We start from the raw sequence: 27,925 nt of genomic DNA, 5'->3' as shown, positions 1-27,925 counted from the left end.
CATCTATTTATATCAGAATCCTCCATTAACGCATCGTGTGACAAAGTGTTGAGTCATGCTCCGAAACCTGATGTAGGAAGCTTCGTCGCGGATGGTCCCTCCTCTTCCTGCTGTTGTTGCAGTCACCTCTTTTTTCGTCTGCGGCCCTTCCCCTCTGCCTCTTGCCCGGATGGATGGATGGATGGATTAGTGGATGGCTGGCTAGGGCAAAGAGGTGTGAGGAGATGGATATCTGATGCGTGTTGCTGGCTGCCGAGGCTATTTTTGCCAGAACGGCCACTTGCAGACGCGAGAGTCATCCCAAGGCCAAAATTGGTGCCTAACAATAACCACAGTCAAGTGATAGGGACAGCTGGCATGTGGAGGAATGAGATCAATAGCAGTGTGTATGTGTGTACGTGTGTCTGTAGGTCATGTATGTGTGTATGAGAGGAGAGGAAGGTGCAGATTACAGTAAAGGAAATAGAGAGTGTTCAGAGCAGGGCATGAAATGTTATAGCTTGCCCCTAACCTTGCAGGGCACAAGACTGCACAAAGCACAAAGCGGGTTTTTTTTCCCTCCAAGAGTTCTACCGGATATGCTTTTTCTGAGATCTATTCCAAAAATGTCCAAGGGTGTTTATGGAACTCCGCTACCTGGAGCATCACTGACTGTTTTGACCTAGCGGTTCAAACTCAAGCCAAGGGAACACACAGCAACATCGCAGCCACAAAGAGCAAGAGGAGGGGTAGTGTGTCGTTTTCATCAAAAGCTGTGCGCAGTTTTATTGTAGTATTCTAAATTAAACATTAAAAAAGAAAGTCTGCCCATGTCCTGGAACCATTATGAAAGTTAAACGCACAAATTCAATATACATCTCATTGTATTTTACATAGAGGATAAGAGTATAGGCATGGAGGTGGCATGATTTAAATCACAAGGCTTAAAAAGAATCAAGAGTGAGTCCAAAAAAAAAGAAGAAAAGAAATAAAAAACCAAATGAAAACTAAAAAAAAAATCTGAATAAATAGAAGGTGCTATCTTTAGCAGAGTAAATTAGATAATTTCTTCTCAAAGTGGGAGGGAAAAAATAAAGATCATAGGCCTGCAATGTGGCTAGTCTCAAGCGCTCCATCATCACAGACGAAAGAGACTGGGTGGCCAGGAGAGAAGACGGGGGGGGGGAGGTGACTGAACTGACAAAGATGTTGGGGCCTCACGTACTAGAGATGAGAGGAGAGCTATGAGAATGAAGAACTGTTGCTGTACAGGTGCATATGTTAGACAGTTTACATTTGGTGTTTCCTCAAACACAGCTTGTCACTAAAACATCGACATAACTAGGAGAAAAAAAAATGACAAGAGGTGTGATTTCTTTTTTGCTGCTCCAAGTTTATAATGTGTCTTTTTTTTTCATTTTTTTTTTTTTTTTTGAAAGTCCTCGGGCAGGTAGAAAGACCGCCCTCTACATTGCTAGCTTCATTTCAAAAGAAAATCACTTAAGTTGTGTTTAGGTTTACTTTTACTTTTTTTTTGTCTTTTCTTTGTTTTTTTTTGCTGAACTGGTTATATATTGAACAATGAGAGTAGTCATTGCGCCCCCGTTGCAAGACCACTCAAAAGATGGCGTCACGACGGAAGGGACAGGTTTGGAGCTGGGAGACACACTACACATTGCATCCATTTCTTATGAGAAGCTACTGCAGATTCCGATTGAACTTTTTGTGTCCTTTATAAAAGCAAACCAAAAAAGAAAAAAAAACAAAGAAAAATGAACAAACCAAAAACAAAACTTTTTTTTTTCTTTTTAAAATTCTACAATAGTTCACTCAAATTCTGTTCAAGTAACCCTTCAAAATAATGTTTAAAGAAAGCTTTGGGATTATTTGTCCTTTTTTTTTTTTAATGACTGTCATTAAAAAAAAATCATGCACGCTGCAAAGAACCTCATGCAGTAAGTTATGGTAAACCATCCAAGCACTTTTTATTCATTAATAGTCATAAATACACACAGCAGCTTCATAAGAGAAGGTCTCTGGTTTTTTTTCCTCTTCAGTTTTTGAATGTGAGATATTTATAAGGAGAGCCTTTTTGCATGGACACAGGAAGCCAAGGTCTGCCACAGCTACCTACGCTCACCTGCTAAAGGAAAAAAATGAGTTATGTGGAATTGATTATCAACTTATTTTTATATATATTTATATATATATATATGTGTATATATATATTTATTTTCATCTCATCTCTCGCGCTCGCTTTCATTCTGCAGCTGTTTCTCTCGCTCTCGTTCGCACGCACGCTTGTTCTCACTTGCTTTGTTTGTATTTTTTTTCTTTTTTTGTTGTTGTTGTATTTTAATCCCCCCCCCCGCCCCTCCCAATACACACGCACACACACACTCTTACACTCTCCATTATGGATTTATACAATGTAACAAAGGTGACAGACCTGAAATTACAAATCACCGAAAAAAAAAAAGAAAAAGAAAAAAAAACCCGAGGAGAAAAACAGAAAAAGAAAAAATTAAAAAGCAAACAAAACGGGGTGGGGTGGGGGGAACGGCTGTTTTGTTGTTGTCATTTTCTTTTTTGTTGTTGTTGTTGACGTTTTTTGTTTTCCTTGTTGTTTGCCGCCACCATCGTCATCATTGGCAGTTACAGCACAGAGGACATAGTCTGCGTTGCGGTTGCTGTTGTTGCGGTGGTGGTGGGGCGTCATCAAAGAGGAGGGGGCGGAGGCTCCTTGCCCGTGAAGCTCTCCCTCTTCAGGTTGAGACTCTCCAGCGCCATGTCCAGCGGCATGATGTCCACGCAGCCCATGGCCCCGAAGTCGGCGAAGTCTCGGCGCTCGTCCTCGTCCGAGGAGGAGCTCTCGTCCCGCATGAGCGTGGACAGCAGCAGCTCCTGCACGAACAGGCTGCGGTCGGCCCGCTCACCCTCCAGCGCCTGCCGCTCCGCCTCCGTCATCTTGGGCTCGTTCAACCTGCGGGGAGGGTGGGGAGGGGTGGATGAAGGGGGTTAGGGTTGTGAGCGAGTGTATGAGTGTGTGGCTCACCTTACATAAACACAAACAAAACAAAAATGATCACCAAAAAAACAAACAAAAAAAACATCAACAGCGTATGTGTGTGATGTGGTTGTGTGTGATGTGGTTGTGTGTGTGTGTGTGTGTGTGTAGTGAGTACTAAGGTTTATGTATGGAAGTGACTTTACCAGGAGAAGAGGGTTGAGATGGTATGTTGTTACGGAGGAGTTTGTGTGTGTGTGTGTGTGTGTGTGTGTGTGTGTGTTTCAGCATGCAAGATACCGAGTGTGGAGCTAGGCCTCTGCATTGTGCAGTGTGTTTGAGCATGTGTTTTTGTGAATGAGTGTGTGTGTGCGCGCATGCATATGTACACTCATTAATTAATCTGTGTGTGTGAAAAGTGTGTGTGCTTACGTACATTACAGAGTTTCCACTTTTGCACTGTAAACTTGCCAGTCAAAATGTCCGGTAATAATGCTCATACAAAACGTTGCTATAACAGGCTATCCCTAAACATTTGTGTTTTGACAGCAAAACATTAACAGGCTACTTTTCTTTTTCACCACAAGGGCACCACTTCCCCTGAAGTGACGACTCAATCAGCAGATGCCCCCCTCTCTGATGCCAAGCGGGCACAACAATATGTAGTAGCAATGATGACGGAGCTCTACGGGGGTCCAGAGAGCTGCACCCGACTGGGCTACACTGGCTGAAATTGCCGGTGTTGTGCCCGTGTCAAGCGCGCCAGCACAGAGGTCCTGCTTTCTGCATAAGCAAATTAGCTGTGAAGTCGTCTGAAGTCAGCAGCAAAGGACTTTATCGCAATGAAAAAGGAGAAAATAAGATGTTACCTGGTACACTGTATGGTACATCTGATGGCATGTAGCCTTTTTGGAGAACAGGTTACAGATGTTTCCTAATAGCTTACATCTTTGAGCAAAACCTCAACATTAGCTGCAATCATTACTATTCGTTTCACTTAATCGTTGCTGTTCATTGTAACAGTCAAATTAATTAGAGGCCGTTGTCATTCTTTCATCAACCTAGGTGTACATCACATTTGTGTAAATAGACTGCAACATGTACGTTTCAAATTTGTACAGTAAAATAAATTGTATCCTCACAACGGATCGGCAAGAAAACATCCTAGCGGAAACCCTGGTACATTCATGCATGAATGAATGAATGAATGAAATTGCGTTTGAGAGTGTGCGTGCGCGTGAACATGTACGCCCATGAATGGGTGTGCGCACACGGGGGCGTGCTGCGTCTGCTCACCGTGTGAGCAGGAACTGGGAGCTGTGCTGGGCCAGCGTGTTGCTCTCGGGCAGACTGGCCGGGTTGTTGGCCGTGTTGGACGAGGGCGGGATGGCGGCCGCCCCGCTGCCACCCCCACCTCCTCCCCCGCCGCTGATGTTGCCGGGGTTGCTGCGCCGCGTGGCGTTGCGCGCCGTTTCCAGCTGCTGCCGCGCTGCCTGCGCCTGCTGGCGCTCGAGCTGCAGCTGCATCTGGAGCTGCTGCAGCTGCGAGGCCGACGGCCCTGACGAGTTGAGCTGGCCGCCCGCCGAGCGGCGCACGCCCGACAGCTGGGACAACAACTCTAGAGAGAGAGACAGAAACAGAGGTTAGGAGAGAGATGGAGGGATTGACAGATGGGGGCAAGAAGAGAAAAGAAGGCAAGAAAAATTAGAGAAAGAGAGAGGTTGGAGAGAGAGATGGTGGATGGATGGGAGATGGGGAGATGTGGAAAGAAGATGAAGAGGGAGAAAGATTGAAAGAGAAATAAAAAAGGAATAAGAATGAAGGAAAAGGACGGGAAAACAAAGAAAGAATGAGTGCAACACATGAGAAATAATAGAGGGAGGGAGGAGAGAGGAGGGAGGAGAGAGAAGGAGGGAGAGAAAGTCAACAGCACAGAGTGGAGGGAGATTGAGAGAAAGGACAGAAAGGAGAGTGAGAGAACAAAAAAAACTGGGCAAAGGGAAAGTGAGAGAAAGGGGAATGTGTTATCAGGCTGAGAGACACATTACTGCCACCCAGATGGGTTGGGGATGGCTTTGTTTTCCTTCGATCATCAGTTCAAACACAGCGCCCATTGCCAAAACTACCAGGTGGGATTTTAATGGCCAAGGGAAACTTCATGCCTGGTTCCACATGCCTCTCCATTGTCTGCTCTCCGTGCCAAGGCGGAAACGGGCCGAACAGAACGCTTTCAGCTCTTGGCTGCGCTTTCGTTTTGCCAAAGGGGAAGCTATGATGTGTGCATATGCGCACACAGGCTACTGCCACCAGGCTAAATGCGATGAGCTAGCGGGTAGCACACACGCCTGGGCTGTCCCTTTATTTAACCATGCTAACGAACCTCAAGCCTTTTGTCACATCACAACGCTAAACAAGCACATTTCCAAAAATACACCAGTATGAAATGAATGGCTGCCAGCGGCAACCCCTAACAAAACAGTGACAATTAATTCCTCTTGCAGAAGTGGCGGACGGAGACAATGAAGTTTAATGAGCCTGGATGGTCTCGGGGATGCCAGTGCTCATTCTCAATGGGTACTGTAGTGGAAATGTGTCGCCAGGCACGCAAGCATGGCACAGTAAACGGGGTCGCCCGAGTGGATCTAGTGAAACCTGTGTCAGTGTGTTGTCACGCTCCGAATGCAGTCCACTGAATCCTGAGGCAACTGATCCAATAGTCCAGAGGAGACGGACAGAAAAATAACAGTAGCTGATATTTTAAAGTTATCGGGCAAGATCATTTACATGTACTGGCAAACTAGGGCGACCTAAAGGAAAACTGTCATTGAACTGGGACAGTGGCTACGGCGGCTTTTAACTCATGTATGTGTAATAACTATGCCTTTACAAATCTGAAATCCCATTCCACACCTGCAGAATGTCTACGCTTTTTGAAAAGGATCTTGAATCTTCTTAAACTGTGACATGACAAAAGAAGTCTGCCCGACCAGAGTTGTATTTAGCCGTGCCCAGAAGCAGGGCCGGGCCGGGCCGGGGACAGTCTGGTCAGATGACAAACGCCTTCCTGCTTCCCCAGAGAGCTGCTCTATGGGCCCCGTTTCTACTGAGACACGGTCAGACACGACCAGCCTCGGCTGACGGCTTCCCAGAGGACAGACACAGGAGCATCAGATGTTTGGAATAGAGCTGGAGCTGGAGAATCTGCTGCAGGAGGATCCTGCAGACGGGGCGCATCACCAGACTGAGTGGATGGACAGAGGGGTGGCTACAGTCACCTAGAAAAATGGCACAGGCAGCTGATGGGGTCTCCTGCAGCCTAGATGCAACGCACCTGGCTCTAGCGTCTGGATGCTTCTGAAGAGCTCAGTTTTGGATTACACTGTATGCCAAGTTTAACCCCCTACAGCAATACAGCAAACAAGTAGCTTATATCTTCACAAAGCCATCATGAAGATTTCACTGTTGAAATTCTTACCTGAGTGACTGAACACTGCTGTGACTTTTAGAATCAAGCTGCTTATCTGGTTCACAACAAGGAAGTTGATTTACATGACTTGACATGCCATTGTCAAGTGTTTGTAAACCCGCCAACTCTACTGTGAGGCGCATTATGTTACCTCCTTGTATGAAATGCGCTGTACAAATAAAGTTTGATTTGATTTGATTGTCAACTAATGAAAGTGACGGCGTACCAAATACATCAGGGGTAGTAAAGGGAGCAGGTGACAAACCTGCTCAATCTGATATTTTACAGAATAACACTTCATGAGGAAGATCTCAAGTCAGTCAAGAGGTTTTGAGGACATAACATCTCTCTCTGTTAAGTTTTAAGACAGCTATTTGCTTTTCAAATGGATGTTGCGTAACTAAACGAAATAAAATCACAATATTTGTGGCCTTGTCTCCTGGGCTACAGATCCTGTTGAGGTTTTCCCCTGGGCCTCAAACAATCAACACAAGCGAGAAGGGCTTAGTCGGGTGAGGCTACACGATAGCAACAGAGGAATCATTCACGTAGACGGCCTCAGCCACAGCCAGACAGGCTTGGCACAGACAGCACCAAACAAGGCACTCCGATAAGCCCAGATAAGTTTGGGGCAGATACCCATTGGCTTAACAGGCTTTGAAAATGTATTGGCAACAACATAATTATGGCAGATCATATGGCAGGTAAGTGTTTGAGGCAAAGTTTACTGGTGTGAATCAGGACATTATAGTTTCATCCAGCAAGCTGTAACATGTTCTGATGCTCCAGCTCATCAAAAGATTGAATCGGTCATGAGTGATGACAGAAATCATAGAGATTAGCTGATCAGAAGCTCTCCCATCATACCGTGGAAGCCTGGCTTCACTTCAGAGCAGGGCATTCCACAGATAAACAACAAATCTCAAACATCTCCACAGATGATCTGGAGGTTCCACTGAACTGCTTTTCTTAAGAGGCATTAGAGTCTGTAGATGGGCGCAGAGAAGTCACTCAGTGTGTTTAGATTTAGATTTTAGATTTAGTCATTTAGCAGACGCTTTTATCCTTTTATCCAAAGCGACTTACAATCACACACGCACGCAAATAATGGGTTACAGTTAAAACGCATTGCCCTTCTGCCAGTTGCATAAAATTGTTTTAGTACTTCTTCGCTGTCGATTTCCAATTCTGTGTAAATATTCATGAGAGCAAGTCCAGTCAGTCTTTTGTCAGTCATCGTACTTCGTAGATATGTCTTAAGACGCATTGTACTGAATGACCGCTCAGCAGACGCTGTGGAAACGGGCATCGTCAACAAGACCTTCAGGACGCAATGAATGTTTGGGTAGAAATTTGCCGAACTTTCCAGGGCTTGATAAAGCTCACTGCGTTTCGGCTGTAACTCATTTAGCTGTTTCCAGCTCTGTATCTGCATCGTCAACGCTGGGCATTAGTTGTCCGTACTCCGATTTTATAGTTTCCCCATTGTAATAAATATGCGTTCATGATATTTTCTTCTTCTTCTCGCGTAGCAGAAGGTACGCACAGTGCGTACGGTTGCATGCGCCACTGGAACTCTGTGCAATTAATACAATACATAATAGGCTAATTTATACAATATCTCCTCGTTTGAGTGTGGTTGTTTGAGTGCAATGGGAGTGTATGATCGTTGTTGTCTATAAAGGAAGGTATTGCGTCTCTGTCTTTACAGGGCAGCGCCAAATAACCGAACAAAACTAAACTCACGCTTGCCTCACGAGTACAATACCAAATTTCATCATATTTGATAGAATGAAGGACAAAATAGTTGTGAATACTATCACCGAGTTTGACAGGTATTGGTCAGGGGGGACGGCCCAGTGTTCCGAAAGCCCGATATTCCGAAAAATAGTCCCCCTGGCAAAATTTTGAAATATTTTAAGTGGCACAAAACACACACAGCATTTCGTTTGCACAGCAGAGCGGAGACGCTCATCGGGCTATCACGCATATAACTTTTCCTAGGCAATATTTGTTAACTTAGCCTACTCTGGTTTTGAATATGGGGTAGGCTACCACTCATGCGAAGGAAATCACCGGCAGATTGTCGCAGGACATTACGCAGATCTTGTCAAGCACTGACAAAGCATGCAGCATGCTTTGGCAATCATACAAATATTTGGGATGTGCATGTGGGCTAAAGTGGTTCACCTTGCTGTGCTGACAATTTCGGAACAGCAGGCTGTCGGAATAATGGGCTTTCGCAACATTGCCATACAATCTTGGTCAGTTAATAGCCGAGTGACAGCTGATTTCAGGCTCTGGGCTCTGTAAAGCGCCTAGAGACAATTGTATTGTTATGGCGCTATATAAATAAAATTGAATTGAATTGATTTGACAGTACTGCTGTGTGTTTTAAGCAAATAAAATGTGGAACGTCCTTATACGTGTTTAAGGATGGGTTGTAAAGGTGCTCATATATTCGGACCTCTTCTGTTATGTTTGTTTATAATCAACAAGAATAAGCTTGTGAGACAGTCTACAGGATATTCATAAAAAAACGTCTCATTAGTATGAACAGTTGAGACAACGTATCTCTCTTTCGTCTTCCGGGTCACGACCTGGCAGGGAGGGAGGGAGGAGGGCGGCGGGATCTCAAGCATGCGCAAAGACGCAAAGTCCAGTTCCTAATCCAATTCACCGTTACATGCCGCGATAGTCGAATTATCAACCGGATCGGATCGAGTTATCCAGGGGTGTTAATCGGATCGTAGTCGGACCGCACATAGTCGGACAAAGGTGTTTACATGAAACGGATAATTCGATTTCAGTCCGACTAAGCCAGTTATTCGAATGCATGTAACCACGGTCACTGCAGTGGGACCAGGTTTCAGGGTGTAATGTGACCAGCGTTCAAATCAAGGAGAAAGACCAGGAAGCCGCGAGGAAAGAAATACTAGTGTGTGTGTGTGTGTGAGAGTGAGAGAGAGAGAGAGAGAGAGAGAGAGACGAGGGGAGAGTCACTGAGCGGAAGAGACAGATGCAGGAGGAGGGAGACAGCCAGACAGCATGGGAGGAAAACAAAGAGAGCAGGAAGAAACCACACTCCTCCCTACAGATCTAGACATCAGAGTATGATCGATGGAGACAGTGATGGAGAGGGAGAGAAGGAGGGCAAGAACAAAACAACTCTCCTACCTACAGTGACAAGACAGCAGAACAGACAGAGAGCGAGCCATGGAGAGACAGACAGACAGACAGACAGACAGACAGACAGACAGACAGACAGACAGACAGAGAGAGATCCGGAGAGAGAAAGGAGGGAGGTGTTACAGACAGCGACAGACAGCTGTGTGCACATACCTGCTATGGGGTCCATGGCTTCCCTATTGCTTGGAGAGTAGGAGGAGCTCTGTGAGGAGGAGAGCCCCCCGGTGGAGCTGCTGGTAAAGTGCATGTTGGTCCGGCGGGCCCGCGGACCCCCCAGCCCTCGGCCAGGGTGGAACATCCGGCGCACGTGCCGCACGCCACTGGTCTCATCGTGGGGGTGAACGTTAAGGAAGAACGCAGAACGCAGCACGCAGAACATACAGACACATGCGGAACATATATAGACATACACAAAGACAGTACGCAGCCATATGCATCCATACATATCCACAGACACAGAAAAAGTCCTGTACTGTACAGTGCACACACACAAACACTAACTAGTACTGCACACAGACATGGAATCATAAATATATATACGCTCTGACGAGCAGTGGCTTCAAGCAACACTGCAAACCCTATTAAGGCAAATGACAAATTATGTACATGCTCCTAACTCCTATCAACTATTTCTCATGGTACACTTTGTTCATTAGGCTACATGCACTCTGCTATAATAAAAGAAAACCATTCCTGATTCAGATCAACGTCTGTCAGAATAGACCAGCATTATATTGGAAATATAGAAATATAATAGAAATATTCTAGATGTTCTGACACACCCCCATGAAACACACACACTGAGGGAGCTGAAGGACATATGTACGTGTACATAGTGGAGTGAGCAAACTACTATCAGCACAGATATGGTACACACCCAGTCCAGAGTTCACAGCACCCTCCTGCACTGCTAAACTAGTGAATGAACACAGCACTGAGCAGAGCTAGTAAAATCTACTAACCACCATCACACACACACACACACACAGGACAAAGATCAAGTCACACCTCGAGTGCAGCAAGCTGGTGAAGCGACAGTTAGTTACTCACTCACCACCACCACCCCCACACACACACACACACACACACACACACACACGTTCCTTCCTTCTCACTCAACTCACCCACACAAACCAAACGTTCAGCTTGCCAGGCTGAAATACAAAACCTGTGCAATTCAAACCCATGCAAATACAGACACCAGACACACAAACACAGAAACAAACACACGTTAACACACACGCACAAGTAGGCATGAGCACGTCATAAACACCAAAGCCACTTAGAACCAGCGGACAGAACCCTGTGTGTGGTGGATCAGCGGTCAGGAAGGTGCCAATGAGAGGATATTAAATCTCTAGGTGCTCTGTGTTCAAGTGTGAGGTGAGCGGCAAAGTCGTCTGTCACATGATTGGGGTCGCCTCCGGGCAAGGCAGCGCAGATGGGGCAAATCTGAAAGAGAGGGGGGGGGGGGGGCAGAGGATGAAAACTAAGACTTTTACCCCCGGTGAAGAGACAACAAGCTGGAGCAGAGCCATGCTCTACACACTAAAGCAGATTTTGAATGGAGGTGAAAAACAAAACCGCCATTGAGACGAGGGTTCAGTCTGTGACCACAACCATTCCCAGATGGCCAAAGCACCGACTCACTGTACTAGTCTGGGTCAAATACACCTTGAGCACGATGCATCACCTAACACCACATCGGATACAACCTCTTAATGATTTTGTTGGTACGTCCTAGCTGTTTGTATGTCACAAGGAAAAGAATGACAGCGGCCGCCGCTGAAACTCCCTTCAAGATCAAGAGTTAATCTCCAGACACACAAATCTACTACATGACTCCATAAAATATGTGAACATATCATCAGTGTATAGTTTCACCCCCCTGAGGAGCACATTTACTTATATTTAAAGCCAACTGCCTGACTCTACAAAAAATCATGTTTAGTACCAACACCTGCAACATGACCACATGCAAACGTAAACAAACAAAGAAAACACACTCTCAGATCTCCGATCGGTTGTTTAGAGGGGCGAGGAAAGGAAGGCTGAGTCATATCCTCAGATCAAAAGAGTCTGGAGAGAATTGTTGACCGTCAAGGAGGAGGTTGAAATTATTGAGGGGGCCGAGGAGCTTGGGGACGGACGAAGGAAGAGGAGGAGAAGGTGGAGAGAGGGGGAGGAAGAGTAGGGCTGAAGTACTCACCACCTCCGTGGAGGTTTCGGCGTGCTCCGAGGTGACGTGCTCCTGTAGGGAGGTCTCTGTGTAGCCCATCTTGCCGCAGTAGGGACACGTGAATGACTGAGGCTGTTCTACTGAGAAGGCCTCCCCGCCATAGTACAGATCTGCCAGAGGGACCAAAAGAACCAACATTCACAAGCAGCGCAAAAAAAAAATACAAGTCACCTAAGGGCTCATTTCTCATTGATTCCATGATTTTCTTTGTAAAGGGAATTCTGAATTAAAATGAAAGGGAGAAGAGAGAGTGAGTATGGACACATTCGCTACAACTTTCAAAGTTACTGTTGCTACGCTCGTCAATGCTTTTCAGCCTTCACATCTTTGTAATTGGGAACTACCCACAGAACACCAGAAAAGCAGTGGAAGTATGAAGAGTAATCCCCCTTTTAAACTTAAGCGATACCTGTAGGGCTGCAGCGGTCTAAAAATGTCCTTGCCGCTGTATTGATGACTACCATCTTGCAGTTTGCGGTAATCCTGCAACCAAACCCCCTCTTGTGTTTAATTACTTCCACAAAGGAGGTTATGTTTTCGTTGCAGTTTGTTTGTTTGTTTGTTTGTTTGTCCTTGTCTTTGCGTTGGTCTGTAAGCAGGATTATGCAAATACTATCAGACCAATTTTCATGAAAGGTGTACCATGGGCCAAGGGAGAACTCAATTTTGGAGCAGATAAGAATCCGAATCTCAGGGCGGATCTATGAATTTAGTTTCACTTTCACTGCTGTAGTGAGAAACAGCATGTGGCCTTGGTAGAGGCCTGCGCTCTCCAAGAAAGCTCTTCTATTCACATCTATTTGAATGCAATATTTACTTATTTAATGTGTTTTCCAAGTAATTAATGGTCAGTCAACCAGAAGGTTACAATGGCGTTTCAGATATTTCAGAATCATTTTATCGTTCCCGTGTAGAGAAAAAAGAAAAAAAAGTGTGCTGCGGACGTCACAAAACAATAACAACAATTATAAAATCAAACAGAATTCCCTCACATAGAAACCGCTGCTAAGGTAAGATTGGTTGAGGCAATTCTAATCCCATACACGTTTTGTCAAATTCAGCAAATTGCTCCTCACAGTTCTCTAGCTGTCCGTTCAGTGTGTGTGCTCAAAATGACTCTGGTGTTCGTACACAGCCTCTGGCTCTGCAAATGGGAAACACACAAGGTGGCTCGGACCGAGCCATAAACTATCCCAGCCAACACGGCGCTACAGGAGCACAGAAGGGTGGGGTGTAATTTGATTGGCTGTCGAGCTCAAATCTTGACAACCTATTGCGAAAACGAATCACGTACGACATCTTTATGGGCCAATTCTGCAGGAAAAAGGTAGCTCAACTCCTGCTTCATGTCAATTGAAATACCAGAACTGTGCTTGAGCCAATACAGAATAATCCAACTGAATGTGTCTGGACAAGGACAAGTGGAAAAATGTCTTTCAGTAGTGAGAGAAAGTAAGTGTGTGTGTGCCTGCCTGTAGATACTCATTAGGATCAACCATTGTTCAAGGAGATCTTCTAGGTGGTCACAGGAGTAAGCGTGTGTGTGTGTGTGTGCACAGGGAGCATACTTTGTGTGTGTGTGTGTGTGTGTGTGTGTGTGCGCGCTTACCAAAGTCTACCCTGGTTAGTATGCACTGCATGGGATGTTCCGTGGTGTGTCTGGTGGTAGTGGCTCCCGTCTCGTAGCACGACGCGCACAGGTCGTAGTCGTAGCAGATTAAACACTTGTAGCGGCGCCCCCTGAAGTTCCCTTTTAAACACGCGTCACAGCTCACACCTACAGAGCAGGAGTAGAGAGAGAGGGAGAAAAGAGAGGGGGATGTAGAGAGAGCGACGCCAACGTTTACACCTGGACATACTGTCCACTCACAGGAACAGAAAGCAGTCAGACCCTGGGGGCTGCCATGCCAACTTTCGCAGGCTTGGCTGGTGGGGGGGTGACAACAGAGCCTCCATTGAGTGTCTTTGTGCAGAGGTGGGGGTTGTTACATTCCAAGCCTGGCCACCATTTGGCCGTGGGTATTAGGTGGGCCTCTGCATTTGCTGTTAGCTGATACTGGCACAGATCTGCTAGAGGTTAAGGGCCAGGACATGACAGGGGGATAGCCTTTGATGAACATTCAGGCTTCCGCTTTTACCAGTGCAAGTAGGTATGACACACGACTGATGCATCATGGGATGTGACACAGGTGTGAATCCTTTGACTGCCAACCTGAACTTAGACAACGTGGAAGTTTACATAGACATCTAAAGACAGGAAAGTCAGATGCGACAACTGATCACACTTGAAATATAAGCCATCCTAGACACTTCAAATCTAAAATATTAAAGAAGCACCAAAAAAGGAACCAAGTGAAACATTTGCATGGGCATCGTCTGAAAATAAGTGTATTGCCAATCTGGAGTGTTGCCCTTTCAGCTGAGTTCTGAGATTTGAACGTTCACAAACAAAAAAGGCAAGTCTCGCTGCTGTAGTGCGTTTAGCGGGCAAAAGTCACTAAAAGGCTACCAAGCTGTAATTCTGCAATTTGCTCAGCAGCTATGGAGGAAACTTTCCAAATTAGAAATTCAAGAAGAGTTTCAGTCTTTGCTTTGACATTTGAAATGTGCCACTCTGCCAACAAAAAACAGGGCTTCCTCAGTATCTTGGTGCATACTTGATACCCTTCCAGACCTCACACACTGAACATAGTACACAACCAGCACATCCACACACACATCCTATACAACATTATAAATTGCTTGTCATCACTGTGACAAAGAGCGATACAAAATAAAGTTTTGGGTAAATTTCTTATCTAATTGTATATTAAAAAAGGAAACTAAATGAGAAAAAAACAAACAAACAGGGAGAGAGTAAGAGTGAGGCCAATGCAAGGCACTTTCACCATGTGTGAGTTATCACTTAGACATGTCACCTAATAAATGCAATACATGCAACACACACGTTCCCTGTATCGCTACCGTTAAATTACACCCCCATATGTTAAGATGCAGCCATTTAATTTACATTTAAACTGCTGTTAACTTTAATTCCCTACTCTACCTGTGGAATTCCCAGCGATCAGACAAAAAGACACTGACAGTGAAGCAGAGCGTGAGGGTGTGTGCGTGTGTTTGTGCGTGCCAGCGAGACAGGGGGAGTGTCCAATCTCATCAGGCAAAACTGCTCTAACATTAAGAAGGATGGAAAGGAAGTGGGACTAATTAGAGTCTTCAAAACTTTTCTGCAGGTCGGATGTGTTAGTCACTGCAAGTTTGGAATCGGAGGTCTCTTAGAAGCTTGCCAGTCAAACCGATGGACCCTGAATGTGCTGGCCTTGCACTGAGACAATGAAAGTAGCCTCAAAGTGAAGGGGAGTGACAAAAAAGGGACAACAACAAGAGCCACTCTCAGCAGTTGTCCAAGAGAGCACACAGATGAGAGTTTTGAGCATCTCATTTTAGGGTTGACATGGTTACCTAGCTACTGTAACTCAGTGATTAAACGTGTCGGTCTTGTAAATGCTACAGAAGTGGAGGTTTCTGCACAGTGCTCATGACTTAAGAGATTCAGGGCGATTGCCATAATTCTGACAGGGTACAGACAGGGAACTCCCAACATCTGGTCCAGATCCAAAGGGACAGTTGCATTGTATGGAGTCAACCCGGTAAATATCCAACATGAGTGACTTCCTGAAACTGTGTGTCCCCTTGTCATCACCTTGATGATGTGGGAGGTGACCGGTCAACAGCTGTACCCACAGAGGAACTGCAGTGGCTGTCCAGGGAGAGCACTTCTTGTAACTGCATCTGCTGTAAGCTATTGCTGATTAATTTAATCACATGTAACTAGTATGGAGTATTTTTTTATTTTAGGTCAAACGTCAAGACAAATAATTATCTGACCTCACAGTGCTTGAAAGAACACAATTAAAAATTGGATTAAGAACTTTAAAAGTCATAGAGACAAACACTGAACTAGATCATATGCAATTAGTTTTGAAGACAAACAATAGACTAGAGCATAGAAAATGTTGGCAGCCCTTCTAGGCATGCAATTTCAATTGCTCTCATCACAAAATGTCTTCCATGACATAAATCTGTTATTATTTCACACAAACCACTATTCAAACGCAAAAAACTTGACCCATGTCTATTATCGGTAAGTCAATTTTATAATGTAAAACAGAGGTATACAATGCTATTCATTCTATCTGACATACAAGTTAGCGTTTGTTTTTCATAAATATTTGACGGTATATATTCTATCAATGACCATAACTTATCCTTTGATACCTCGTATTCACAATTGACCAAAGTAGGGAATTGTTCTTAACTAGCAAACCAACAAAGCTAGCCATGTTAGCTAACTACATTGCTACCAATGTAATCAATCGAGCTGGCAAAGTTAGCTAGCTATCTAACTGGCTAGCTACTTATTTACTAACATTAAACGTTATCTAGCTAGTTATTAAAACAGTTTAGCAGATACGATTGTCTGCTAAGCGTTGTGAGATAAGTGACATATTTGTGAAACGTTATAGCGAGGCACCGTGACTAGTACAGCTGAACCGTAACGTTAGCTAATTAGCTCGTAAGACAAGTCGTGCAAGTCATTCGCTCTTGGTAGGCAGCTAGCGGTATGTACAACATAGCTGCATCATGACTCAAGCACAAAGCTAGCGGGCTAGGTAGCTACATTATTAGCTCATTTATGCAGAAGAGATTGCATAGAGGAAGCTAACTAGCCAAGTTGGCTAACTATTTGAGAATCAATCAAACCAAGCGAGCTAACGTTAGTTTGAGACAGCAATTTCGGCGATAGCTTGCTCATTTGTAGTAGGCCCGACAAGGCCTTGACCTATCAATAGCTACCTCCATGACAGTGCATTCACCTCTCAAGTAGTCAGGAGACTGATACGACAAGGAATAGTTAAAAAATGCAATCCCGTGGCGAGTACTCTATTCGCCCTTTGCTACAGGCCAAAGCATAGGGTGATTCCTAGCCAGGTAGCTAACTAGCTTACCGACGTCCTATCAACCCGGCCGCGAGTACAAAACAGATCATCTACATAACTCCAGTCGAAAGCCAAGTAAACGCCCTACTGCAGAATTTGTTCATTACGTACACTGATTCTAGTATTTGAACTGGCAGGCTAAAAAGGAACTGGGGAGGTTGGGGAAAGGTTGCAAAATTCATGGCGGCCGCCATCATGAGTCTTTTCCAATGCATTTCAATACAAAACATGGCAACCCACGGCTCAAGACTAGCCAGTCTAGAATTCTCACCCAACGACGCACTAGATCGAATAATTTTCACCTACCCTCATGTCGGGACATCCTACAGACAGTGACACAGCCCCCTCCTCGGGCTCCCTAACACGGATCACACGGAAAGATGCCGCTAAAAAGAAGTAAAGCTGGGACGCGGTCTCTCTTTCTAATTTTCTCTTGAAGATGGATCCGGGGCTTACAGTTCTTCGCTTCCCCCTCCCTGTCTGTCATGAAGCTGTGGTGATAGAGCATTTGCGGACTATGGATAGAACGCTAGGGGGCGTACTTGTTAACTTATGTCTTCTTCTTTGGTGGTATGACGGCGGTAAATTCTCGAGCTTCTCAAGTTATGAGGAATATGAGCATATCGCCACCTACTGAATATAAGATGAAGAGCCAGTACAAAAAAAATAAATGAAAAGGCGTGTCTCATGCAAGGATTTGACCTCTTTGCCAAAACACAGCATTCTGTCCTGCCCATAGACATATATACATATATATATATATGTCTATGGTCCTGCCTACCATTAGGCTGCCATCAAAATGACACTGTTAATTTGAAAGCAACCAAAAACACTTTTTAAGTCTATGTAATTTTATATGATTTATTTCTCTGACTTATTTAACGATTTTACAGATTCTTTTCAACAAGTCATCTGACATAGAAACAAGCAGTTTTAACAAATTGTGACACAACAGTGTCAACATGACTCAGGTCTTAAGTCCTAAGATCATATCATAAAACATAGATTACATGTCATTTTTAAACAATTGCAGCACTTAAGTTCAGCATTCCTACATGCAAAACAAGAACCCTTGTCATACAACACATTCCTTGGGTGTCTTTTATCAACTATATTTTTCATCAACAACATTCCCTGATACTGTTAAAGTTAAAGCATGCTATGAGTACATTTCAAAAGGTAAAAACATTGCAGGTGGCATTTTCTTTCTTTGATACACAGGATTCTTTGGATACACAGTCCACACACACCACAGTCCTGGAAATCAACAGAACTAAATATTTGACTGATTGCAGCGACAATCCATATGGCAGAGATGGAGCAAAACCAATTAGGCAACTTTAGAGTTGGATGTCATTTTTTTTTCATTTTTTTTTTACCTTTTTGGCACTGACTTGGATTGTTTAAATCACCATATTGAATAATTACAGTATGCACTCCCTTGCAAGACTACAGAATCAGAAAATAAATACATTTGTATTTGACATAAAGAGAAGACCCAGACCTTCTTCCTAAAGCTCTGCTTCTCCTACCCCATACGAAAACAGTTTTTCTTCCAGCGTGGTTTTCCAAAACCTACATAAGTTAAGAAATACTTGTCACTATGACTAATGTGTAAAAACTAGTTAATATAAGATAAGGCATTCTCATTTGACATTACAGTAAAGGTAATATTTAACAATCACTTGGAAATTGTAATATTTGAATCTTAAAACAATGAGTATGGCATATAAATCTAATTAAGTTCTGTAAATTTAAAAAAACACTTTTTTTCTTACCAAAGCAGCAAAATACTAATCAACAATCCAACTGAGGAAAAAGAGTGTGTGTGTGTGTGTGTGTGTGTGTGTGTGTGTGTGTGTGTGTGTGTGTGTGTGTGCGTGCGTGTGTGTGTGCGTGTGTGTGTGTGCTTAAAAGCACTTTAGCCTCTGACTGTTGGATAGCCAACTGAGGAAAAAGGGTGCTTAAAAGCACTTTAGCCTCTGACTGTTGGGTAGCCAAAGGATGGTGTGAACCTTTATAAACTCACATGTAGGTCTCACATTGTACCTTTAGGCTGCATAACATTCACCACTGCTTTAAGCTGCCCACTTTGGGCTATGACATGGATATTCACAAAAATAATAGACATACTAGAAGGGCGCTCAGAGAGTGCAGACCTCCGCCAAGACCAAATGCCCTATCTCGCAATGTTAAAGAAAGTAAAAAAAGAAATTCCTGGATCCGGCCCCTGATCTGCCCCAAAATGTTATGGGTTCTTCATTGGCCCATGCTATACCCCTCCATCGAGTTTCATGAAAATCGGCCAGTTAGTTTTTGCGTAATCCTGCTAACAGACAGGCAAACCAACAAATGGTAGTGAAAACATAACCTCCTTGGCCGAGGTAACAAACAAAAAGAGAGAGAGAAAGAGAATCTCTTTTGTAAGTGAAATACTTGTTGTTAGGTTATGGCCATGTGCCCAATAACACATACTATTTGAATACATGGAACAGTCACATGCATTGACACCAAGCGAAGACTTCAATCTTTTCCAACTTTGTTGGGGGAGGGGGGGTGGGGGTAGAGAAGTCTTCTGTCGGGTCAGCAACGCTTTGCTCTCAGCCTCGACTGAACTGGAGGGGGATGATGACTTTTCGATGTTAAATTTGTGGTAGAAAGGGAACAGGGTTCTGTGTGTGGGCTTATGAGCCCTCTTCCTGAAGCGGGGTCTCATTCTTCTGTGTGTCGTTCTTTTCCACCCCCTCCTGACTGGACGAGTGATTGCAGTTGTTCTTGCTGCTGTCTTGGTTGCTGTGGCTGCCAGCGCTGCCCAGCCGAGAGGACGCCACCACAGCTTTGACGGCCGCCTGTTAAGTTGGGGTACACATTAGCTATTGTCAAGCAATCGTTTTTACTTCGTAAGTGGCTAACAACTATCCTTCTTTTCATTATAAAATGAATGATGGTAATTACACAAGCTGCAAGATCCATTCTGATATTTTAAAGGTTAAAAGGTTAACCTATATTACACATAGGAAACTATACCACTGCACTATGTACTGTTCTATATACCATCCTGTACTACCTTACTGTATCATAACTGGACCCGTATCTGCCCGGATCTTGGAGTGGCTGGGTTTCCTTACCTTGAGCTTTCGGCGTGCGTTGAACTCCTGGAGCTTCTTCTGAGCCGTGTCCATATGGGCGAAGTTAACCGCTTTCCCGGTCACCCAGGGGTGCTGCAGTGCCTGCAGTGTAGTAAGGCGCTTCTTTGGATCCTGGACAATCAGCTTCTTCACCTGCCAAACAACAACAACAACAACAATAATAATGGCAGTGTAACTGGGTCAGCCAGCAATTCATTAATTGCCCATTGCAGACCAATATCAATTACAGATAAAGTCAGTACAATGTGCAGTTTTAGACAGATAGAGCCATGGTACAAATGGTCAGAAGAGAGAGTGCATGTTTTTTTTTTTTTAATTCAGCTCCTGGCTATACTAAAAGGGAGATACCAGATGGCCACTTCAGAAATGGTTTCTGAAAACCATCTCTAAAAACAAGCCCCCTACCTTGCAAAAAAAAAATAAAGGAGAGAGGAGAGAGATTGAAACTGCACTGGGTTCTCATTAAAAAAACATGAGAGCGGTCCTCAAAATCTCGACAGGAGCCAGTCTCTGCTGACTAAGATGACTGCCTGGATGTCAGGATAGATACACTTGATTAGTGTGCACTCTTTGTGTAACCAGAAGCCCAATCTGGTTACTGCAGAGAGACAAAAAAAGGGCCTTACGTGGCACAACTTCTACTGGTCCTTTGAGACACATAAAATACACACACAGACACACATACACACACAGACACACAGACACACACACACACAAGGAAGGAAAACTGGGGGGGGGGGGTGATTTTCTAAGAGAATTTTGATTTCTCATTTTGAAACGATTAATCCTCCAATTTGTTTCACCACCCTCCTAGCTTCAGATGAAACACGGTTGTATCCTGTAAGCAATACACCACACTGTGGGATATATGTTTGATATGAGACAGGACATGTTCATCAAGTGTAAATCTATATTAATAATATTCCAGTATCTTTGACATTATGATATTTTGGGCTTTTACTCTTGAACAAATTTCAGCTTTGTTAAGGACAGGCCTGTTCTTATTCAGAAACCCAGCTTCTACACCGCACTGTAGGTAAAGAACTACAATCTGTACTTGGCAGATTGATGCAAACAGCACAGTCATCTTTTTGTGTGCTTGTTTTAATTGTTTGTTGTTTGAGGTGAATACTCACAAGGTCCTTGGCGTTGAGTGACACATTGTCCCACCAGGGGGAGACAAACTCATATTCACAGTTGAGAATGCGCTTGAACATGTACTGGTCGCCTCTGTCGTCAAAGAACGGCTCAAAGCCACAGAGCCTGTCACAGAAAAGATGATGGATCACCACAGCAGCCAAATAAATCAATAAGTGGATGTGGTAAACAAAAATGAGTCTTCCTCTAAGCAGTGTTAATTTCGTTGACGAAAACTATGACGAAAAATATTCGTTAACGACCTTTTTCCCGGGACTAAGACGAGACTAAGACGTGACGAAAACGGATCTTTATAAATAAAAACTATGACTAAATCTATTTTAACTTTCGTTGACGAGACGAGACGAGACGAAAATGTTGGTGGTTGACTAAGTCACAATTGTTTTTTTTTTTCTAAACTTGTATGCACATCATTGGTTGAATGTTGCCCAGTCCTGTATCTATGCCTCCTCCACTCCCTGAGATGCCCCGACATGCAAGTGACGCCCTAACAGACGTTATGATGGCTGAAGTTCAAGCACTCGGTACTGGAAGAAAAATAAGAATAGATATCTGGACAGTCTTTAATTATAACTTGACAGAAAATAAAACACAATGCACCGCAATAACCGGAGAGAAACCTTGTGGCTTCAAAATAGGTGGGAAGAACACAACAAGAGGCACCTGAAAGAGCACAAGACAACCCTGCCATTTATGCCAAGGTAAATTAGCTGATGTTAGCTAATTAGCTAATGTTAACTAGTTATTAGAATATATTAGCCAACGCTAAGTTAACTTCAAAGGTGCAGTCGAGTGTATAGGTTGTGTCAGCTTGTATAACTAGCTAGTCATTTTCGATTGAAACCTCCCGTTTGGCTTGGCAAATGAGTTCCAAAACGTTTAGCTAGCTAACGTTAGCTAACTATGAGGTAGCATAGCTAAGTTATACTAGCTATCGATTGCTAGCTACGTTATACTAGCTATCGATAACTAGCTAGTAAACGCATTGCAGAATGGACTATAGGACAGGCCACGCATGACATTAATCAAGAAAAAATAAATGAATACGTGATTGGTTTACATATCCTTGTCTATTTATGCAATTGTTATTATCATTGGCACTTCTTTCAACTCTCAAACTATCCGTCTAGCTAAATATGTTGGTTATCAGATTGCACAGCAATTCATATGGAGGATATGTGGTTGATTTAACTAAGGCCAGGTAGGCATAGTAGTTGTATTGTGTTATCACATCATTTGAATCTTCAAAATCTAGACTTGATATTCTCTTATATTTTAATGATACTGTTAATTAAGTATTGCCTTAAAATTATTATTTAAGTTGAATTCATTGGAATTCAGCTGTAGGCATATACTAGGAGATCTGTTTTTTAGAGACTAATTGCATCCACAGTTTAAGTACTGCAAGCTTGACTATTATGCAGTTGTAGACACAACACAAGGGGTCCCTTGGCCTGAGAAGGGAAGGAAAGGAGTTTAATGTGGCTATAAGATGGACTTTTAAATGTGACTAAAACTAGACTAAAATGTAATGAGACTTCGTCGACTAAAACTAGACTAAAATGTTCGGAGTTTTCGTCGACGAAAACTAGACTAAAACTAAGGAGGATAAAAATGACTAAAAGTGACTAAAACTAATATGCATTTTCGTCTAAAGACTAAGACTAAATCTAAAATAGCTGCCAAAATTAACACTGCCTCTAAGAACATATTCATCTATTATAAATGTTTGTAGTTGTGAAATGCTATTTTGAGACAAATAATACCACACAAAATTGCACTCATCCTGCGTGAAAATGGTCACTGTTGGTGATGCTTTATCTGACATTTACCAGAGGTACATTTTTATATTAACCTATAATTCACTGTAAGCGTGTGGAACTACTTTTTAAATGTCAGGGCAGGGAAGGACATACAGTATATGATGTAATCCTCTCAATCTACCCAAACAAGAGAGCTTTCATAACATCTGAACAGTTTAACTGGCTACATTTGAATGTATCCGTTATTATTCATTAAGAATGGTGGGAACACAGCAATATATACTGTATATCATTGAGTTGTGACCTTTTCGCCCTGCTGCAAGTGTTTTTACATTTGAGCTCTGAATTGAATAGCTCTGAATTGAAAAGCTAGCTTGAAAATTAGAAATATTTCACATAGATGGTCCTAGGATGACTTCTGTCATCAGTAGGGCCAGTGGGGTGGGGGCGGTCCTCTGAACTCACAAGATGTATGTGATGACTCCCACAGACCACATGTCAACTTCAGGCCCATACGCACAGCCCCGCAGTATCTCTGGAGCTGGACAAGAGAAATGGAGAGAAAGAGAAAGAGAGATGAGATTTAGAGAGAGGGAAGAAGCAGAGGTAGAGAAAGATAGAAAAGGGCCGTATCAGACAGGCAAAGGATACAGCCACAGTGTATCATGCAGGAACAACTACTAATTTCTTTTACTGCTTCAAATTGAAAGAGAAACCAAAAGTATGAGTTTGGTGGAGAAAAAGAGTAAAAAAAGACTGGCACATACCACAATACCCCGGCGTCCCACATACAGTCTTCATCGTGACCTGATCATCCACAATTTTTGATAGGCCAAAATCAGCTGGAGAGGAAACAGGATGTCATTCTAAATGTCATATAAATGATCTTGCAGTCATAAGTCTTACTTTTATTCTACTTGTATTGGCCATAAACCAAATACTCACAATACAACTTGCATTGCATTTTCAAATAAACCATTGCCTGTTCACAGTTTTTTTGCAGAGAGCTGAAAGTCTGGGAGTAAGTTAGCACATTTCTTTGACTTTGACACTATTTTTAGCAATCCCGCCTGTAGTAGGGACCATAGACATCTGTGGTAGGGACACCTCTGATTCCACATGCCCTATACTCTCTGGCTGATCAGGCATTACCAGTTCATCCCTGATCTCTGTGTTTGGGGTGGGTGTGCTCAGTGACTCACCTATCTTGAGAGGGGCATCTGGGGCAGAAGTGGCGTATAAGAGGTTCTCGGGTTTCAGGTCTCGGTGAACCACTCCGTTCTCATGGAGGTACTGCACAGAGGAAACAATCTCTCAGTCAGGCACTCATCCCCCGCTGACAACCACTTGGCTGTGAATGTTTTACTACAAAGGCTCAGTAAAACTGTTTACAAAAGCACAGAGAAAGATTTCTAGAAGTAGAGCTGATCTAGGAAACAAACAGTGTTTAAAAAAAGGGTGTTGTTTTGTCTAGTCTTAAGAGTAATACATTTACATTTAGTCATTTAGCAGACGCTTTTGTCCAAAGCGACGTACAAGGGAGAGAATAGTCAAGCTACGAGCAATAGAACCTGGTGTAACAATAAATAAATACTACTTTACATAAGAAATATAACAAAATGAAATAAAAAGGAAAAAAGAAGTGCAGAAATGTAACTGCTGTAATTGCAAGTTTCGCACTAGTCGAAGTGCCAGTTAGGACGGGAAGTGCTCTCTGAAGAGTTGGGTCTTCAAAAGCTTCTTAAAGGTAGAGAGGGACGCCCCTGCTCTGGTAGTGCTGGGTAGTTCATTCCACCAACGTGGAACTACAATTGAGAATAGTCTGGACTGCCGTACTTGCACAGACGGCAGTGCCAAACGACGCTCACTAGAAGAGCGCAGCATCCTGGGTGTAACATTTGCCCTTACAAGAGCATTTAGGTAGGTGGGAGCAGAACCATCAAGCACTCTGTAGGCAAGCATAAGTGACTTGAACTTAATGCGAGCAGCTACAGGCAGCCAGTGGAGGTCAATGAGTAGCGGGGTGACGTGTGCCCTCTTCGGTTGGTTGAACACCAGACGCGCCGCCGCGTTCTGGATCATTTGTAGTGGTTTCACCACGCAAGCCGGCAGGCCCGTTAGGAGGGCGTTGCAGTAATCAAGACTCCTAGTGTTAAATAGGTAAATCAACAAAGTGGGAACAGCTGGAATTGTAACTTCTCCCGTATCAATAGTGTAATTTGCTGGTATAGGTCCTTATCAAGGATGAGGTCTGTGACAAGATGAATGTACTTGCATGTGGTACAGGCAGGCCAGCCAGGGTAACCCAAAGGAAGCCTCACTGCCGAAACATCTAGCAGCTCACCAGGACAAAAAACTGGTGGACGCGGCTATTTCTTTTTCTGTCAAACACACCGGACTCTTAGGGCTGTGGCGGCGTGTGTGAACCCTGCCAAGCTTGAGATCTTTGTGCCTTATAAAACTGACTTGCATAAATACTGACACTGCACATGGCTCTTTCTAAGATGATGAGTAGTGGGGAATTAGTGATGCACTGTCAGACTGTGACATTTTTTAGTGCATGGGGCTAAAACACACACACACACACACACACACACACACGTTTCCAACATCAGGCCAGCATCTTCATACCCAACTGCTGAAACAGTAGCTTATCATAACACAGAAGGCTTGTGCTATGCTTTACTGAACAGCACCCAGGTCCAGAACGAGCCCGGCCTTTATCCAGCCCTGATGCGACTGTTAAACATTTCCTGTCAAAACTACAGTAAGTTACTGGCAGCTATTGGGCAGTAGCATAGTGTAGGTCTTTTCTAGTATTTTATCAGCAGAGTACTGAGTCGCCTTTCTGCAAAAACAAGTTTTACCTTACCTTACCAGTAAATTACCATTAGAAAGTCAAAAGTCACTGTAATATTTTTTTTTCAGTACATTACTGTGTTTCAATCTATGTTAGGAATAAGCCTACTGTAAAAAAAATAATAATAATTACTTGGCCAGTAAATTATTATAAATTATTACAAATTATTGTAATGTAATTTTAGAATGATCAAACCGCATCTGGGCCAGGTCATGGCTAAGGTCATCCGTCACCTGGGCCTCACTTTTCTCAAACAAAAGATTTCCCTCCAGAGCTTCAAATGGAGCATGTACTTTTTACTTTGACACACAGCTCCAACAACTCAAGGCCAGCTGATATGTCTTTACAGTGGGACTCATTAGGGGGACGGACAAGTCTGGGCAGGGCCCCTCTGCTAGAGCTCTTGCCTGACCTTTCAATGGAGACAAGACTCTCACTCCCACTCCTTAATCATATGGCAACTGTCTTAACCCCTCAACACCTTCATTTCCTGTTACATGGCAATGGTGATATTAATCTGGAGCATCTGTGTGCGTGTGCGTGTGTAAAATGTATAGATCTGTGTAAATGCATGTGTGTGTGTGTGTGTAGGTTTACAGACAGATATACTTCCCACATTTCATCCACATACTCTCTGCACAGCACATAGCCCCCATAGCAGCAAGTTTTACATCGTGCCTCTAAAACACTTTTGATCATGGCCCACACCCACCATTGATTTACTGTCCTGGTGGACATTGTGTAGCTTAGAAACATCAGCACAAAAGAAACACATGTTGTTTCCCCTGGTTGCCAAGTGTGGGCTTTCACCCGGACCCACCCACCTGAAACCGGAGCAGATACAAACCAATTCTGTAGCGTTCTACCCTGTGAATCTCCCCCTAATGCTTGTCTTCCTTATAATCATTTCTAACCTGCTAAATTAATACCCCTTTTAGGACAAAGCAATGCTGTCAGTGTCCACTTCACAGCACTAATGGTGCAAGACTGACTGAGGAGTAGAGCTGCAACGATTAGTCGACGTAATCGACGATGTCGATTATGAAAAATGGTCGACGATGATTTTTATTGTCGACGAGTCATAAAATATATTTTTTTTAAAAATTAATTTTTTTTTTTTTGGCAGACGCTAGCAGAGCTACCGGTAATTTTATTCGGCATTGCAATGCACTATAGGAAGTGCGAAATAGTGCATCTTTAACTAATAATAATTGACCATCATTGAGAAAAATGGAGCAGAATCTGCAAATAGCCTAGCATACAAATCATGCACCGTTTTCTTTGCCCTCCGTTCTCGTACCTTCATGTGCTGCATATCAGAAATGGCCGACTGAAAAGCGAATTATTATGAGACGGCTCATGTTACCATGGAAACAATAAACTAAGCTAGCTTTAGTAGCTGCTGCATATGAGATATGGCTAACAGAAAAGTTGTCATTTTTCTCAATGATGGTCAATTATTAGTAGTTAAAGAAGCACTATTCCAGTATTTCAAAGAGAATGAGCTGTGGGACCACAAGAACAGTGAGTGTCTAGCAGCAATTATCATAGACATATATGATATATCTATAACTTAGGTTTAAGCTTACATGTTGGAAAACAGAACGTCTCATGGAGGATGCTTGCTAACGCTATTTCATAAATGTTAAGTGCAATGTAGTAAATCAGTGAATTATCAGAGTAGCCTGTATTTTCGTTTTTTCTGAATAGTTAACCTCCTCCACTTAGCATTCTTCAAACAAAAGATTGTGGAAAAAATATATATTTCATAAGTTGAATTTGAATGTCACTTGCAGCCCAGTTATTCTTGCGTTATTTTGCACTTGCAGAGGCTTGATTGCTAATTTGAGTTACTTTAATTTGTATTACTATTTAATTTATGTATTATGATTACATTTGTTACTCAAATACATTTGAAATTCAAATTCCAACATTTTGAGTCGTTATTTTAATTTGCTATGGGAAATAATCATTAGATTAGTCGATTAATCGAAAAAATAGTCGATAGATTAATCGATTACCAAAATAATCGTTAGTTGCAGCCCTACTGAGGAGTGATAAGCCTTATACAAACCAGCTGCGGACTAGTCACATGTTTGTTTGTTTTTTTAATGA

At 43.2% G+C, this 27,925-nt stretch overlaps 2 protein-coding genes across 3 annotated transcripts in view; both read right to left on the bottom strand.

Annotated features, from left to right (window-relative positions):
• Positions 1 to 736: 736 nt before the first annotated feature.
• Positions 737 to 17,404, bottom strand: kcmf1 (potassium channel modulatory factor 1). 2 transcript variants are annotated; one of them, XM_012815637.3, is made up of 7 exons: positions 17,187 to 17,404; positions 13,490 to 13,657; positions 11,851 to 11,990; positions 10,992 to 11,093; positions 9,795 to 9,978; positions 4,283 to 4,604; positions 737 to 2,962 (listed from the first exon to the last, which is right to left on the bottom strand). In XM_012815637.3, the coding sequence occupies exons 1-7, from the start codon at positions 17,200 to 17,202 to the stop codon at positions 2,698 to 2,700; spliced, it is 1,197 nt and encodes a 398-aa protein (XP_012671091.1). In that variant the 5' UTR covers positions 17,203 to 17,404; the 3' UTR covers positions 737 to 2,697. The 2 variants fall into 2 exon arrangements, with proteins under 2 accessions (XP_012671091.1, XP_012671099.1); XM_012815645.3 differs by having other exon boundaries at positions 9,795 to 9,972.
• Positions 17,405 to 17,721: 317 nt separating this feature from the next.
• The window catches only part of camk4 (calcium/calmodulin-dependent protein kinase IV), a 30,142-nt gene continuing 19,938 nt past the window's right edge, over positions 17,722 to 27,925 (bottom strand). Inside the window, exons 7-12 of the mRNA XM_012817040.3 lie at positions 24,153 to 24,243; positions 23,718 to 23,792; positions 23,416 to 23,491; positions 21,166 to 21,292; positions 20,009 to 20,161; positions 17,722 to 19,729 (exon numbers count right to left, since the gene is read on the bottom strand). Of these exons, the coding sequence (XP_012672494.1) occupies positions 19,565 to 19,729; positions 20,009 to 20,161; positions 21,166 to 21,292; positions 23,416 to 23,491; positions 23,718 to 23,792; positions 24,153 to 24,243 (687 nt within the window). The 3' untranslated portion in view covers positions 17,722 to 19,564. The remainder of the gene's footprint in view (positions 19,730 to 20,008; positions 20,162 to 21,165; positions 21,293 to 23,415; positions 23,492 to 23,717; positions 23,793 to 24,152; positions 24,244 to 27,925) is intronic.

The sequence above is a fragment of the Clupea harengus genome, chromosome 12 (genome assembly GCF_900700415.2).
Source record: "Clupea harengus chromosome 12, Ch_v2.0.2, whole genome shotgun sequence".
Taxonomy (NCBI): Eukaryota; Metazoa; Chordata; class Actinopteri; order Clupeiformes; family Clupeidae; genus Clupea; species Clupea harengus.
The sequence above is the reverse complement of the archived record's forward strand: the minus strand, read 5'-3'. Positions and strand labels throughout refer to the sequence as shown.